The 17,926-nt window shown below is 41.6% G+C and overlaps 1 protein-coding gene across 1 annotated transcript in view; it reads right to left on the minus strand.

Annotated features, from left to right (window-relative positions):
* The window catches only part of Frem1 (FRAS1 related extracellular matrix 1), a 139,230-nt gene that overhangs the window by 83,492 nt on the left and 37,812 nt on the right, over positions 1 to 17,926 (minus strand). The window contains exons 8-14 of the mRNA XM_051156676.1: positions 15,966 to 16,097; positions 12,857 to 13,201; positions 11,918 to 12,060; positions 5,966 to 6,162; positions 4,581 to 4,671; positions 2,903 to 3,130; positions 502 to 710 (exon numbers count right to left, since the gene is read on the minus strand). Of these exons, the coding sequence (XP_051012633.1) occupies positions 502 to 710; positions 2,903 to 3,130; positions 4,581 to 4,671; positions 5,966 to 6,162; positions 11,918 to 12,060; positions 12,857 to 13,201; positions 15,966 to 16,097 (1,345 nt within the window). The remainder of the gene's footprint in view (positions 1 to 501; positions 711 to 2,902; positions 3,131 to 4,580; positions 4,672 to 5,965; positions 6,163 to 11,917; positions 12,061 to 12,856; positions 13,202 to 15,965; positions 16,098 to 17,926) is intronic.

Genomic DNA, 17,926 nt, shown 5'->3' on the forward strand with positions numbered 1-17,926 from the left:
GCCCCATTCCTCCTTCCCTCTGTTCTTACCAGGCTGGCTTTGAACTCACAATCCTCCTGGCTCAGTATCCCAAGCATTGGGATTAGAAGTGTAGGCTACCATATCTGGCTGATCAATAACGTCCTAGCCCTGGGTTCCCAAGGTTATGAAACTGCCTTTGCTCAGAGCCAACTTCAATTAGCTGCACAGAGTATTTCAGTCCCAGCTGAGTTTGTGATAAGTGCCATTGTAGCAAAATTAATATTCATGGCAATTAATTTTTGTTGCACAAATATTCATAAACTCATTCCCTCTACTACAGTAAGGCAGAGAGAAAAAAAATGTCTGGAGGAAAGTGAATTTTTCTTTTTACTTGTTTGATTTTCAATTGACCCTTAACAATATGAAGTGGCATGCTGTTCTGGAGAGAATTCGACAGGCTTCTTTCCCTTCGCTGTGTTCCACCATTGACCTAGACAGAGAGCCGCTGCATAGATAAGAAAGGCCACAAAATCTTCTAACCTAACTCTTAAGGTATGGAGATCTCGCCAAGAAAATGTGTCTCCTGGGTTTAGAGGAAATCCATCCAGCTCTATCCTGCCATGCAGAGGCCTCTCCTGAAGAGAGAGGCAGATGCTGTCCAGTGGGGTGTCCACATCAGAAACTGAAATGTACTCCGTGCTGATGGTACACTGACTGCCCTCCACCACGCGCAGGGTGTTGGTGAATACCTAGAAAGAAGGAAGGAGATGCTCAGGGCCATGTTCCATGAGGCATCCCTGAACACAAGCATTGATCCCAGAGACCTCCTGGTACCATTTTTCCATGTCAATCAACTGTTTAGGAATGCTTGTAAACAGATGCATTCAGAGCTAATTTGGCTAAAGAATTTTTAGCTGAATATTGTTAATTCCAAGTATTGATAGATACAAAGACTCAAAGGCAGGTCTCTAACTTGAAAGCACACATGCTGCAAGTGTCCAGAGCCTCTGTAGCAGAATCAGCAAAGGAGTGGCTGCTGCAGTCATGAACCCAAGAGTGACTCCCACCTTCGCTCACTCAGTCTTTGCCAAGTCCCTATGAAGGAAGAGATCCATCTCTCTTTTTTAGAGCCCTAATATGTTTTTAAGGTATAGGAATATGATGAAAACTCCACTGTGTGTTTTGCAGACAGAGTGAAAAATGAAGATATGAGTTACAATTCCATGGGAAGTAAACTTATTCAAACGCTAGACTTAAAAATTAAGACATACAAGGGCAATTTCGATATTAAAAAAAAAAAAAAAAACTCAGTGTTCACTTGACCAACAATTTAATCATAAGCACAAAGCAAGTTAGATAGAGCAGCTTGGTATATTTTATTACCAGGCTAAGAGCAGGCAAGACATGTATTATGATTAAGCAAGTACAGAAAACTGTAATCTACAACCATTGATAAGGCACACATGGAACTCTTTTCCAGAGGAGATATGCACCAAGGGCCATGCACATCAACCCTGTTTTCCTGGTGGCATCAAGTTAGTATCCAAAATCGGGAAATATGTTTTACTACATGAGATGATTTTCAAAATACTTTATTTTAGAGCAAGTTCAAACAGTACAAACCCAGGGCTTAATGAGTAGCACTTAGGAGGCTCCAGGTTTGCATGGAGCCAACACCTCACCATTTCCTGCAAAGATCATCTTTCTCTAAGATTAGACTTCTTTGCATAAAAGAAGATTCCTCAGCAAGTGTTGTAGGGGATGCTTTCAGGTGGTTCAAGACCTGAATTTCATATATGGAAAAGGATGGCCTAACTGAAATGGAATCGACTTGTTTTCACCACAAGCATTAGGCTGGGTTCTCAGAAGGGAAGGGGTCCCAGATTGGGTTAGCACAGACATCTTAGCTGCAGCTCTGCAACACTTGTCCACCACAGATGGCAAGGCCTCCAGCTGGAGAGGCTGGGCCACTGTCACCAGTGGGAGCTCTGTAAATGCACAGTGCACCCTCCCTTCCAGCCGTGGAGGCTGTGGGCTCAGTGCTGTTACAGCTCTGTATTGTCCAGAGAAACTCCAAGTCAGCCTGGTTAGGAAACCCCCTGCCCCTTAAAGGTGTTCAACCTAACAACTTAAAATATCATTTAGACCCATCGAGCCATTTCTGCATATTGAGGAAGTGCCGTCCTTTGGGCCTTCCGTTAAGAAGTCTGTTGGCTGACCTGAGGCAGGTGCCGCAAGGCTGAGTGACCAGGAAAGAAGGTATGAGGGCTGGCTATGTTCAGGTGGGTAGATGCTTGAGAAATTCACCCTTTTTCTTAGGAATGAAGATGGGAAGGTCTAGAGGCCTCTGGTCTATAACAAATGGGGAATAATATTCCTTTGTCCTTCTACTTTTAAGAAGAAAAAAAATCCTAATAATAGTCACACTAATCAAGTATAGTAGTCTTAAGGAAGGGTAGTCCAGAAACAAAACAAAACAAAACCTCGCACAGCAAAACAGCCTCAGAGAGACGACAACAGGTAGCAACACCTTTGTAGTTTGGGTTTAAGAAAAACTCAGGCCCCTTAAGACGTCCATAAACATTGAGCAATGGCACAGGGTGAGACAAAAGGTTCCATCCTAATTCATTGTGGAAAATTAAAAAGCTTCTGTGGATCACACAGCAGCATAGCTGGCCTGTGGTGAGAGCAAATAGGTTCTTCTGGTTGCTAAGAGACCCATCATTTAATCTTCTCCTGATCGTGGCAGAATGAAAGGCTTTGAAAACAATGCCAAATTCAACACTGAAAAATTCTCACCTTTCAGACAGGAAGTCCCGCGGGAAATAGTCTCCCACCCACACTCACCCCTGCTTTCTTCCTATACTGCAGCTGGGAAATACAAACATTACTTCTTCCTCTCTCTCCCCCCTCTTGGCCCTCCATCTCAAACTCTGCATACCTCAGGAACCTGATTGTCCACTGGGAGAATCGTGATGTTGAAGCAGATTCCAGGCAAAGTACCTCCATGTTGGTTACTGACAGACACCGTGAACTGCACATGTCGAGGCGTAGGACCTATGTCTTGCATGGGTGGCATGTAGGCCACTTTCATATGGTTCACGGCATGCTGCAAAGCAAATTGAGATGGACACGTGTTGATTTGCAGAGACCAGAATCCTTTAGCAACCTAAAGTCCAAACCAAACCCCCCACCCCCACCCCGCAACGTGAATTGATCTGGAGTGCGGTAAGTGTCACCATAGATGGAAAGATGCCCAGGTCTCTACTTTGTAAACCACGTTGTCTACATGTAAGAGGAAGGATGGATGAAGTCAGGCAGTATGTCAAATGATGGAGTCCAAGCACCTCTCCGAAGGGCGGGCTTTACCCTATCTTGCCATGCAGTCACCACACGAATATAAGCCGTGCAAGCCTACAAAACCCAGTCCCACATTTGTCAAGTTGGTGAAACAGTAACACTGAACACATTTACAGCTTCTAATCATGAAGAAGGCAGACATAACTAGCCCCAAACCACAGATGTCTGGTGCCTGAGCACCCATATACCAGACCCCATGGGCTCTGCAGAGGAAAGCTCATAGGAATGATCTGAGGTAAGTATTATGGGATAAGCTGCACCCCTATAAAATGACATACTGAAATTCTAATCCTTAGAACCTTAGACTGTGAATTTGTTTAGAAATGGGGCCAGCCAGGTTGTGGTGATGCACACTTTTAATCCCAGCACTCAGGGAGGCAGAGAGAGGCAGAGGGAGGCAGAGGCAGGCGGATCACTATGAGTTCAAGGCCAGCCTGGTCTACAAAGCAAGTTCCAGGATAGCCAAGAGAAACTCTGTCTCAACAAACAAACAAGCAAACAAACAAACAAAAAAGAAAGAAAGAAAAGAAATAAAAAGAAAAAAGAAAAGAAAGAGAAAAAGGAATATGTACATAGTGGAAATACTTAAGTAGCATGGGTCCTCAATCCAATACAACTGGTCTCCCTGTAACAGGAAGAGACTGATGGGGGGAGACTTGACTGACAGGCAGCAAGGCTGAAAAAACAATGCATCTACAAGCCAAGGAATATTAAAAGCCGCTAACAAACACTCGCTGCTACAGCACAGGGAGGGAGGGTTGTCTGCAGGGCTCGGACGAGCACAACCTGCCAACTCCACAATCGCCACACCTCTAGCTTCTGGAGGTACAGGGAAAACAGGGCTCTTGTTTTGAAGTACAGAGTATGTGGTCCTTGGTACTGGCTACCATGAGAAACTAAAACAGGAGAAGATGAGTGACCTGCCATAGGCAGAATAAGAACATGGGCATGTGGCCTGAAATCAGTGTCGTGCCATTGGCAGCATGTCAAAGGCTTGTGCATTTATAAGGTTGGAAATTACATTCAATTTGATGGAGGTCTCTCAAGCAGATGTCACCTGTTTACCAGAAGTGTTCAAGCACAAGGATAAAGACGTGAGGCACTATGGCAGAAGTGACTGGGCAGTATCTCAGACACAACACTGGACTATACCACACATTACATATTGTGCTGATATATATATATATATATATATATATATATATATATATATATATATATATATATATACTTTTTTTTTTTTTAACAAATTTTCATACCTGAGTAAATGACCTCAGCCCCGGGGCTGAAGGATTTTTGGTTAGCTTTGGTATGCTGTCCACCATGAACAACTTCCCAGCATCCAAGTGTCTAAGAGAAATACAAATCATGTCAGCTTATTTTTTCAGCTAAGAAAAATTAAATCAAATCATGCACAATTGTTGGAAGTATGAAGGTTCTGGTGCCCACAGACCACCAGAGTAACTAGGGACATTAAGTACACAGTCTTATCCTCTTAAAGGAAAGGACATATAGTGTGTGCTTCCATCCAGAAGGCTGAGAGTCGGAGTGATGAACAGCCTGGTGATCTGTATCTGTAGGGCCAGGCCATATCCAGCTCCCTCAACCAGGACCAGCGGTCACTAAGATCTCAAATGACCTCCACACTAACTGTATGATCAAGAACATGCCAGATCCTCCCCTAGTCCCTTAAACTAATACAGGTAGCTTATCTCCAGAACCCATGGAGTTTCAATGTAAGTATGCCTCCTTGTGCACTGGGGATTGTATTATACCAAGAAACTTTTCTCCAAAGTGTACTGTGTTTAAATATTCTGGTAGTAAACCACTGGCCTCAGCCTCTAGAAGTTTGGTACAGACCAGCTAAGTCAGGCTAACACGAGTTTTGATTCTCACTTCTTCGTGATTCATGCCCAGCAAGCATCGTGGCGTGGTTCGTGTTCCTGTCTGTCATGATGCTTGCAGGGACCCCTCTGCACCACAATCAATTTTTTAAAACTTTCATTGTGGGTAGAAAGCAGAGGGTCCATCTTTTTAATCTCTCTCTTTTTAGATATATTTTATTAATTTATTCATATTACATCTCAATTGTTATCCCATCCCTTGTATCCTCCCATTCCTCCCTCCCTCCCATTTTTCTTTTTAGTCTCTTGATGTTGAGAGTTTGAGGCATTAAGTTCAGCATCATACATGCCACCCTCATCGTGGCAGAACAAAGCTTTTTTGCTGTCTTATGGTGACAAGAAATCACGAGTCTCATCCCAAGTGTTTTCTCCCTGTTGTGGATATGACACCAGCCTAAGGAATACTTATGCCACTGTTTCAAACTGAGATTATAACACATGAACACCTAATGGCCTGCCATATCGACAAATGATACTTTTCAGACACCATTAAAAAGAAAAATGAGAATTTACTCTAGAAAAATGGGACTTAGGCTGTTTAGTTTAAGCCTCACTGTGCTGAAAACTACAAGCTGCATGTCAGTCACCAATTGTCTCTCACTCTCTGAAGGTAAGGACAAATTTGTGATGAAAATGGACACTGAATTGGATGTCTAACCAATGAAGCAACTGAATTACACTGATACACACTGCTGATGCTCTACAAACCAGTGGGCCATGCAGTAGCTTTACAAAGACACCTGTGGCTGAAGGAGAAACATGGAGGACGTGTTACTGTGTAGATAAGCTCCCCATCATGTGATTCCATGTCTAGGAAATGTAGGTGCTTTTTAGTGATGTAGGCCACCTCCGTTTCCTTGACAACCAAATGCCGGGAAATGCCAGGAGCTTCTTTTGGAAGCTGGTCATCTACTGGAGTGATGTGGATAGTCACTACCTGGAATGAAACACACGTTTCTATTAAATTGAAATACAAGAAAAACACCAAAGAGATTGCTCCATGATTACCTAGGAACAGTTAAGACAACTTCTCCAAACTGGCATTGATAAAAAACAAAACAAAACAAAAAAAAACTTCTGTCAAATGATTTAAACACTACTAAAGCTTTACTCATCTGATTTTAAAAATATAATCATTGTGCCAGATGTGGTAGAGAACACCTTTAATCCCACACTCAAAAAGCAGGGGTGGAGGAACTCTGTGAGTTCAAGGCTAGTATGGTCTACATAAAAATTCCAGAGAGAGAGAGAGAGATACGTAGAGAGAGAGAGACTATATACGTATATATGTGTGTGTGTATATGTGTGTGTATATATACATATACTATTTATATGTATATATACACATAGACATATATACATATATATATGAATATATATATATATATATATATATATATATATATATATATATATATATATTAATCACAGCTCTAGCAAATCAATTGGGAGTGTCAGGAAACAGGCATGTAGAACCCAAACTACAACCCTGATTTTATTTTTCCATCTCCTTTCTAGAAATTAGCTGTGTTTCTTTGCTCCCCCCCTACTCCATCATTAATCCTAGCCGCCTTGCTCTTGCTCTTGGTTTCAATCTTAGACATCTTGCCGTCACTCTTGGCTTCTCCTTCCCCACTCCCACCCCACCCCACCCATTGCCAAGTTTCTACTTGCAAGTTTACTCTGCTATTCATGTAAAATTTTTTCCTTTTGCTATTGCAACAGCCCTAACCCCACCTTCCTAGTCTTTACTTTTTACTAACTTGCATTAACTTAAACACACACACACACACGCATACATGTCAAATTAGTTAAATTACTTCCTCCCCCTGCCCCAAACCTTAAAACAACCATTCAGGAAGTAACATTATTCAAACTCCTTCACATGCCATCCAAGATCTTTCAGGACTTACACATCCTGTACTTTTCAACTTCATGTTTTGTTGCCTGTCAACATAGATTCAGCATTCTACTATCACGTGGTAGACCACCTTCCCCTCCCTTGGATTCATATCATATTGTTTCTTCAACCTAATGCTTATCTCTTGCTGCCTCTAGGAAGCCAACCATTTTCACTCTTACAGGATCTTCTAGGTTCATCGTCCAGTTTCTCAGTTGGAACTGTTTCTGAACTCAGCTTATTCCTTGCAGTTCCACTGAGTGTTTGTGTCCTGCTCCAAGATCTGTCTTGGACTGTCACCAGCAGTACAGCAGTGCTGAGGTGATTAGGTCAGGAGGCACCTGTCCCCACGAACGGGTCAGATCCCTATAAAAGTAGTTAAAGGAGTAATCTTGTCCTTCCATCCTGTTCTGCCTTGTATTGGCACAGAGTTTGTCCTCTTAGGAGGACACAGCAGCAAGGTACCACCCACAAAGAGCCACCCTCACCACACAGTGAACTGGATGCTCCCTTGACCCTGGGTTTTGCAGTCTTCTGATGGTTAAAAAAAATGGTTTCTCTTGTCTATAAATCATTAACTTATTTTATTAGAGTGATTAAAAACTAAGGCCAGTTACCAAAATAAAAGAATACAAAGACAATGATAATTCTGGTCTCCCAAATCTGTGTCATGATTTCCCTCCACCTACAGTATTTTTCTAATCTACAAAGTTCAGAAATCCTCTATGGGCCCTCACAGCCATAGTGTGGATCAGTGAGTCTCTCCTTAATTGAAAAACTGGATTTAATAAGAAAACAATAGTTATTGTGCCTTCAAAGAGACCATTTTCCATGCTAATTTATTCTCCAGTGTGTTCTTTATGAAAGAAGAATGGAAGAGCATGCTTTTTATCCCCTGTAGTAATTCTTGGTGGGCGCATTTTTCAACATGCTTTATGATCGCCTAAGTTGATGTGTCTTTACATATTTATGCATGCTCAGACAATTAGTGTGTGTGTCTGTGGGCAAGAGAAATTCCATTTCAGCAAACTCCACAGAGAAATAAAAGCATTCTCATTGTGCTGAAATCTGTTCATAACAAAGATATTATTAAGAACCCATTCTCACACAGAGTGGGAACCAGTTTTCAAACCAGTCACCAGCCTCTCGACTCCAGCTTCCCTCAAGTCCTCCACTGTCCGTGTGGCAGCAGGACACACAGACAGACTTACACAGATTTAGAATAAGAAGTGAAAGGCTGGCATGCCAAAAAACTGGGTCAGACCCTGACCCTTCAGATTCAAGCTCTGTCATTACATTTCCCCAGGTGGTGTCTGACTTTCTTGTGTCTTGAATTCTTGATCCTTCGTGTGTCCTGAGCTCTGATTCTGCTTATTGTTTTTCTTTGTTTGAGAATGCCCAGTGTCATCTCTGGGTACCAAGAATGACTTCCACTGTTAGAGCTGGTCACTCTATTGACTATAGTAGTTTTGTGCAAGCTTTTAGGAAAACACACTAAATGTTTGTTGAACAAGATACCTTTTAAATGCTGATGGCAGAGGCAAGTGGAGATGCTGGGTAAAGAGTTGGGGTAAACACACAATCTGAACTAGCAAAAGAGTCATCCCTTGGTGTCGTCAGGAAATAGGTTCCAGGAGCTGCACTGCACCACAATGGACCTGTGAATCTGTGGGTGTTCCAGTCCTTATATAAAAGGTGGTGTATTTGCATAAAGCCGCCATGTATCCCCTTGTATACTTCAAATTACATCCACAGTGCTTGTGTTTAATATAAGGCAAATGTGATATAAGCAGTATGGTCCATATGGCTTAGGGAATAAAGACAAGTAAAACAGCATGTGCAGGTTCAGAACAGAGGCAATTTAAAAAATATTATCTACCATCAGTTTGTTGAATCATTGATGGGAAATCTACAGATATACAGAGAGGGCAGCTGTGTTTAAGAGAAAAAACAAACAAAAAAACAAAAATCCAAACCACATACTGCATAAACACATGATAACTTTATAGCCTTTTCACTTAGTCTTTCTTCCCTAGCTCATAAATATAAGAACACCAAAGCAGGGACATATGTTAAATGTGGTCCTTAAAACATACCAATAAAAACATCTTGGGGCTGGATAGATGCTTCCCTGGTGTATAGTAGACTGTGAGTGTTTTTCCTCCCAGCCCCAAGCTCCCAGAATAATGATTTATAAGACTCAAAAATACATTTACAAATACCTAGGCCATATAGCTAGGCTCTTGTCTGACTAGCTCATAACTTAAAATAACCCATTTATACTAATCTACATTCTGCCACATGGCTGCTTACCTCTGCTCAGGTATCATGCATTTGTCCTCCTCAACGTGTGTTTGCCTTCCTGGATAAATCTCCCTCAGAATTCTATCTCAGAATTATTTCTGCCTACTGGATGTCCCATCTTTTATTCTACCCTTTCCTACAGGCCATGAATTTTTTTAATTGACAGGAGATACATCTATACAAAATACAAGATATTCTCTCTACACTGGTTAAGAGCACTTACTGCTCTTACAGAGGACCTAGGTTCCATTCCCAGCATCCACATGGCAGCTCACAATTGTCTTAATCTTTAGATCTAGGAGATCTGATGCCCTCTTCTGGCCTCCACAAGCACCCAAACATGCATGCACACATGTATGTGTACACAACACACAAATAAATAGAAATAAATCAAAATAAAAGAACCCATCCATGATATAAAATGAATTTATAACGAGATCCATAGAATTTAGACTGATTTACTTGCCTATATTTAGAAATAATTGTCTTAAGAGTTTTCACTAACTTAGTCTATATTATAGAGAGATATCATATTTCTCTTGATTTCCTATATGTTTAAGAAGAAAAAAAAAAAAAGAAACCCTGAAATCTTTACTTCGGAAAAGACATAGAGACTTCTAAACATGGTATGATGTTCTAGGAACAGCTCCAACGGATGCACAGATTCAGAAATAGATCCTGCTGGTGGTTACTATTCTGAACTACTAAGTCAACCACAGTCTCCTGTAAAAGCTTAGCCCAGAAATGACAGGTATGATACATTGGTGAAATAAGAGGAGGGGATGATTACTTTAAAAGGAATTGACTTGTCAGTAAAAAGGCAGATGTATTCAGAGGATGTATGGACTGCATATACAGTGTTCTGCCTGCACATGCACCTGCATACCAGATGAGGGCATCAGGTCACATTATAAATGGTTGTGAGCCACCATGTGGTTGTGGGAATGGAACTCAGAACCTCTGGAAGAACAGTTAGTGTTCTTAACCTCTAAAACATCTCTCCAGTCCCAGAGGTTTTATTTTTTAACAACTCACTCCCCATCCTATCCTAAAGGACAGCACTGACTTCTTCGGGTCCCAAGCCCTGAGACATTATTCTTTCAGCCCCTCCCCTTCAGTATATCCATGTCACCAAAACGGTGTTCAACTTGGTCTTTTCGTGCACTGGCTAACACCCATGGCTGTAGCATTCCAGGAACCCATCATAGCAACAAAGCGCAAGCTTTAAGTATCCTTTCTTGACTAGGCTTAAGATTTGCCTGTGACCACGCATATGCTACCTTTGAAGATAACACGTATAAAACAGCCAACAACAATGTCATACAAAGCCCACGATCACTTCACTTCAATTGCTCCCTTTGAAATGTGATGCCTCGATTTGGGCCCAGGGGTCCCGCTCAAACTAAGGCACCAGCCAAGGACAATACAGGAGGTAAACTTTAAACCCCTTCCCAGATCTAGCCAATGGTCAGAATATTCTCCACAGTTGAGTGGAGAGTGTGATACGACTTTCTCACGTACTCTGGTGCCTCACATTTGACCATGTCCCCTGGAGGGGGAGACCTGGTGGCACTCAGAGGAAGGACAGCAAGTAGCCAAGAAGAGACTTGATACCCTATGAGAATATATAGGGGGACGTAATCCCCCTCAGGAACAGTCATAGGGGAGGGGAATAATGGGAAAATGGGGGGGGGGAATGGGAGGATACAAGGGATGGGATAAACATTGAGATGTAACAAATAATTACATATAATAAATTAATAAAAAAAAAAAAAGAAAAAGAAATGTGATGCCTCTTCCTCATCACCACTTCCTTGTGGAGTACACACTTCCATTGCTGTCTGTACGCTACACTGATGCCATCTTTTATGATGTCTATGTGACAATGTTTGCTTCATCTTATTCTTGCTTACTGTAGACTTAATTACATCCTCTAGAACCAGTCAGATCTGAGATCTTACAAACAATGAGTAAATCCATTTACTTTTTGAGTGTTTACTAGGTATTCAGTACTTTTCCAGTAATTTGTTCCTATTCCCACAATAACACTGTTCAGAAACTTCCTTCTATCACTTGCTTGAAAGATAAGTAAAGAGGAACAAAGGCAGATTAGTTAGTATCATGAACAGGAGGATAACTCCAGAAAGTCTCACCCTAGACTGTAATTTAAACACTAGCTTTAAAAAAAAAAAAAAAATGTCTTCTAGGGTGTTGAGAAGTAAGCACATTTATGAGGTTGTCTATGTATATACTATGGCTAAGTAACCTTAGAAACAGTTGCCATGTGGAAACTTGCAAAGTGTAGACATAGTCTGGGGTGTGCAGGGGGTGGAGTGTGACACGCGCCACATGCTTATTTTTTGCCTAATTCGTTGCTTTTCAAACTTTGAATCTCAAAACCCATTTTCACGTACCTTTTAATAACAGCTTGTAGAGCTACTACTGGCATGTAAAACTTTGGGAAGATGTTCTGAAAATGATCTCTCACCTGTGGCACTGAGAGATTTGGGGGTTCATGGCTGTCCCACAGGACAAATTCAAAAGAATCTTCAAATATTTCTCCACCAAAGTGACGATAGGAAATGATCCCATTGAACAGGTCCCTCTGAAAGAAGCCAGGGACAGGATACCCTAGGGGGCCACAAAATACCACACAATTTGAGGTGTTAGCATGCAGTGAAACTGGTCTTGCCTCCTAATGTCTGCTCTGCCTAGTGTGCTGTATATAGCCAAGGATTTGCACTAAATGCATTTAACAAAACCTAGAGCATCAGTTAAAACTGCCCTATGTCAATGTGGAGATTAACAATGGGAAACTATTTCCAAGGAATAGCTTTTATTTCAAATATACTGAGGAACTCTAATTATTTGATCTACACTGTCAAACTCCAGACACCAAAATGTAAGCAAATGTATTAATGAAATTATTTGAATAATCGTTTAGAATAAGCCAAATAGTTTCCTTCAGACTTATTTATTCTGGTGTCTTCCTTGGGTGATTTAACTTTTAATGGCATGATAGTTATGTTGAGGCCTAGCAACAGAGCTTTCTAGATGTATAATCTTAGGCAGGAGGTGACAATGTGAGTCTTAAGCTTCTACTGTATAAGATAGGAAAACTATAAAATAAACTATATACATATATATGTATATATAATATATATAATTATAAAATAATACTTTGCTTCCTAGTTGTGATTTGAACACAACACAAAGTTATTTCACAAAGATTCAATACCGGGCACAGTGGCACACTCCTGTGATCCCAGCACTTGGGGAAGCAGAGGCAGGCAGATCTCTGTGAGTCCGAGGCTTGCCTGGTCTACAAAGGAAGTCCACGACAGCCAAGGCTACACAGAGGAACCTTCTCGCAGAAACAAAGAAATGTTCAATCCCATTCAAGCTATCTTACCTGCCCAGAACTTACCTAGCAGTCCTGGCCCTGGCTTCTTCATGATCTCCCCAGCCTGGGGGGGCTTCGTAATGTCAAAGAAGATGTAATCATCGCTGGAGTCCATGTCTGAAGCTCTCAGCGTGGACCCTTGGATCAAGACAGTCTGGCCCTCTTCTAGCTCAATAACAACATTGGTTATGAGGAATGGAGGACTATCATCTTTAGGTAAGATGTTGATAGGAAACTTGTGATGGCTGCTGTGCTGACCATCAAATATCCTGAAAGCCACAAAGTCTTTGGTGGTGTCACTGTCATCGTGATGATAACGTACAACTCCAGCCTGCAGGTCAGCCACGGTGAAGAGAAATCCTTTCCCCTCTGATGTAGAGAGCAGAGATGGTACTGATTTGAGATAGGGAGCCAAGGCAATGTCTTAGCAAGGCATCACTACAGGACAGCAGGCTATGGAAAGGAGTGGCAATACAGATGCTCCTAAACCCACCATGGGGTTATGCTCCAGAAACCATCATGAGCCAGAAAGGTTCTAAATCAAACACATATGGAGTAGTCCCTATGACACCCTGAGAAATGTAAAACCGAAACATAAGTCAAGGACAGTCTTTAGACTGTGCAGTTAGTGAGCTCTAAGCTAAAGCAGCTGATACTGAATACTACCTGTGTGGGCTTGAGACAAGTATTTGAAACTCTGTAAAACAGGGAAAGTAATAAGTTTATAGTTCATTTTAGGTGTTAAATAAGAGATACCAGACAGCTATGGAACTAAGGAAAAATTCAAGGGAACGGTGGACACTCTATCATCTATCTATGTTACCTATCTATGTATCTATCATCTATCGATCTATCTATCTTATCATCTGTCTATCATCTATTTATATAGCTATCTATCCATCTCTAGCACTCTCTCTTTATCTCTAGCTCTCACTGAGTCATCTTCTCCCCATCCCCAAACTTTGTAGGCCTTTGGACTCTTAGACTTGTACCTCTCTGACAGTTGCCCACCTTGTTTCTCGGGGCTTTGACCTTAGTCTGGACCGAGAATTATTTCATCAGCTACCCTAGTTCTACAGGCTTGGCATAGGACTGAATTACTAGGTGGGCATTTCTGGACATAAAGAGTAATTCTTTCCAGAAACACATCATGAGGCTTCTCAGTCTACACACACACACACACACACACACACACACACACACACCACACTAAATCACCCTTATGTATTTGTATGCGTCTTAATGCTTTTGTTTCTCTGGCAAATCCTGCCAAACATAAGTACATACAAATATCTATGGACGCAGCTATGCCCATGACAACATGAGAGAATTTGGACAACAGTAGCCTCTGATAAATATGAGTTAATGCTCAGGTCACTGCCATGGCATGGCAGCAAGCCTAGGGAAGCAACCTTTCCAGCTAGGAGCATCAGCACCAAATGGGAAATTATTAAACATGTAATGTCTTCGACTCTTGCATGAGTCTCCTTTCTTTCTTTCTTTCTGTCTGTCTGTCTGTCTGTCTTTCTTTCTTTCTTTCTTTCTTTTTTTTTTTTTTTTCCATGAGCCTTCTTAATCAGAAATTCTGGAGATTGGACTCGAAAACCTGCATTGCTGAGCCCCACCCTGAGAGTGCCTATGTGCTAAAGTTTCAGAACCCGAGCTGTCTCCCATTGTCGTCTGGATAGTAAGCAGAACTTACTGTAATTTGTTATGTTTTCAATTCTGAATCCCCCAACTATGACTGATGATAAGTAAAAGTTTTTCCTTTTCTTTACTGTTAAATGAAATAAGAAGATAGTTGAATTAAATATTCTTAGCACAATATAGGAACAGACTTTGACCACGAAGTGAACACCAACCATTCTTATGAGGCCTATTTCCTTCTCATCTCCCATCCTTGTCCTTACATATTCCTGTTTTTTCAACTATGGCAACTAATAACAACAGTCACGTCATTATTATTGAAGCATTTTTAAAAGTTTTTTCTCCTGTTTTTCTGAATATTTTTTTTGAAACAGAGAAATGAGAGAGAAATATTTTGCCCTCTAACTGGGTACAATTACAGAGCAAACCTGAAATTTGAGTGATGAGCCTAGCATAAGTGATGCCAGCATCCTACACTGGATTGAGTCTCACATCTCCACATCACCTGACTTTGATCATTTCAGTTGGAAAGACATCCAACAAGTGATACACATATCTTGTTATATATGACCTGAGTGTATGCATGTGTGCCTGAGTGTGCGTGTGCATGTGCATGTGCGTGTGTGTGTGTGTGTGTGTGTGTGTGTGTGTGTGTGTGTGTGTAGGTGAGCACCCACATGTATCAGGGAGTGCACATGGCAGAGGTCATTCCCAACTGTCATTTCTCAGGAGCCCTACACCTTTTTAAAGAAAGATTTTTTAAATGTTATGTAGATGAGTGTTTTGGTTGCTTATATGTCTATGTATCACATACATGTCTGGTGCCTGTGGAAGCCCAGAGAGGGAGTCAGAAGCCCCCAGAGCTGAAGTTAAGGATGTGTTATGAGCTGCCAGGTGGGTGTTGAAAATTGAAGCCAAGCCTTCTAGAAGAGCAGCAAGTGCTTATAGCATTGAGCCACCTGGCTAACCTCTTCCAATTTGCTCTTGTAGTTGTTGTTTTGTTTTGTTATCTTTATTTTTGCTGTGTGAATGTTTTTGCTTCATGCATATCTGTTTGCCTCATGTGCGCCTTGTCCCCATGGAGGTCAGAAGAGAGCATCAGAACCCCTGGAACAGGAATTAAAGACACCGTGAGCCCCGGTGTGGGTATTGGGAATCAAACCTGGTCCTCCTCAAGAGCAGCCTTTGCTCTTATCACTGAGCCATTTCTCTAGTACCTTCTACTTTGTTTTTGGAGAAGAGCCTGTCATTGAGATCTGGAGCTCATGGATTTGACTAAGGTCATTAGCTAGAAAGTCCCAGTGCTGGGATTAAGGGCACACACTACCCCCACAAGACTTTTATGCAGCTCTGAGGATTGAACTCAGCTGTTTGCACTTGCACAGTAAGCACAGTACCAACTGAGTTCTCTCCCTAGGCCCGTGATTTGCATTTGAAGAAAATAGTCCCTGGGTTCAATTTTGGGTTGAACAGGTAGATCACTCACCTCTTACTGTAAGCCGTCCATGCTGCAGGCCACCAATGGTGACCAACTGCACAGCACCGATGTCATCATTGTCAACGATCTGAAATTGTTCCCAAGTAATGGGCCGAGACTGCCCCTCCAGGAGATTCAAACCTACAAGAAAAGACAGAAACATGTCCTACACAGTTCTCTGCATCCAACATGGCTCTTTAAGGTTAGTGAGTTTTCACTTATGAACATTTGAAGTTGTCGAACATCAATTGTTTCAAGATGCACCCTTAAGAACCATACTGAAGGAAAGAGCAGAAGTTAGGCTCATAGAGGTCCCTAGTTGGAATGGGTCCATGGGGAACTTGTCAAAGGTTATACCTATATGGATTAGGGGGACAACACTCAGAAGGGGTTTTGCTTATGACTTATGAGAGCATATATATCCCATAGGCTGGGGAATGCATAGCACTTCAACACCCTTATACAGAGCTACTATCCTTGGCAATGTTTAAGGAGGTTAAATGGAAAGTACTTGGCACTTTGCAAAATAAAAAGTACATTCATTTAAACTCTAATTAGCGGTGAATTTATAAGACTAAAAGAATGAAATAAAACCTCTCCTCAGACTCAGTATGCCAGAGGAGCTCTATAGAGTTTCTCTTAGTAGTAAGAGGAAAACCAAGAGACTTTGGTTGAAGCTATCTCTCACCATCAAATATTCTTATCTCTCAGTAGACAGCTTACCCTCTCCTTATCCACCTCAAACTCTGCTCAGATACAGTGGCTGCATTGCTTCATAGAGACACCGGGACAACAGAGTAATCCATATAGTTGTGACCAGCTCAGCAAATATCCCCAGCTGCAGCTTGAACTGTGAATTGTCACCAAAAGGAGTACATGTTACAGGCTTGGTCTCCAGGGTGGCAGTACTGAGAGAGGTGACAGTGCTTTTAACAGGCCTAGGGGCAAATCTTCCTTAAGTCACCACAAGCATGCCCTTGATGGTAACTGTAGATTTCAGCCTCTTCCTTTCCCTCTGTCTTGCTGCTTCTTGGCCATGAGGTGAGCATCTTTGAGCTGTCTCATCACGGTCCCCAAAGTGACAGGGCCAACTAACCATGGACTGGACTTTATAGAACTGTGCTAACCTGTCCTTTGTATAAATTGACTGTCTTGGGTGTTTGTTCCAGAAACTAATGCACCTTGCTCTTCTGTTTCCTGCAAAAATTGGGCTAAGACATCTATGGGTGTAAGGGAAAAAAAATAACCAGAAAGGAAGAAGTGAGAAGCAGGAGGAAAGCAGAGGAAGAGAGAAAAGGGGGAGCTAAAAAGAAAGGGAAAGGGCCAGAGAGAAAGGAAGGGTGGAGATAAGAGAAAAACAAGCACATGCAAATGAGCTCCATGGCTGCTGAGAAGCCCCCTGGATTCTTGGGGGTGGTGCTAGGGATGTGTGCATACACACCACATAGGACATCCAAGGCATCATGGGATACCTCAGAGGAGCATCCAGGAAGACTAGAAGTCAATCAACACATCAAAATGCTAACGGCATTTATAACTATATTCTATATAGTGGAAAACAAAGTGTTATTCTGTTTAGCATATTCTCTAACTTTTCAATGACAGCAGATACCAAGTTCATAATAAGCAAAACTCCATTTTAAAAAGGATTATAAAGTCTACAGCAGCCAGACGCAGACCTGAATCTCCCTTGATGCATCTGAGCATCATGTATCGTACATCCAGTTGATTCCTCCTCCTTACTAGAACACAGTAGCCTATATGAAAATAGCCCTGATACTCAACGTCGGTTGACCAGTTCCTTCATTTCTCTCATTATTCCTCAAACTGATAGAATTATCAGCCTCAGATGAGACGTTAGAAGAGCCATGAATATCTACTTCTTAACACAACCTATAGCACTGATTGGAAGTATGTTTTTGAATGTCATTGATGTATTAGTGAGAAAGGAAAAGCCATTTCTTTGTATT

The sequence above is a fragment of the Acomys russatus genome, chromosome 2, assembly GCF_903995435.1.
Source record: "Acomys russatus chromosome 2, mAcoRus1.1, whole genome shotgun sequence".
Classification (NCBI taxonomy): Eukaryota; Metazoa; Chordata; class Mammalia; order Rodentia; family Muridae; genus Acomys; species Acomys russatus.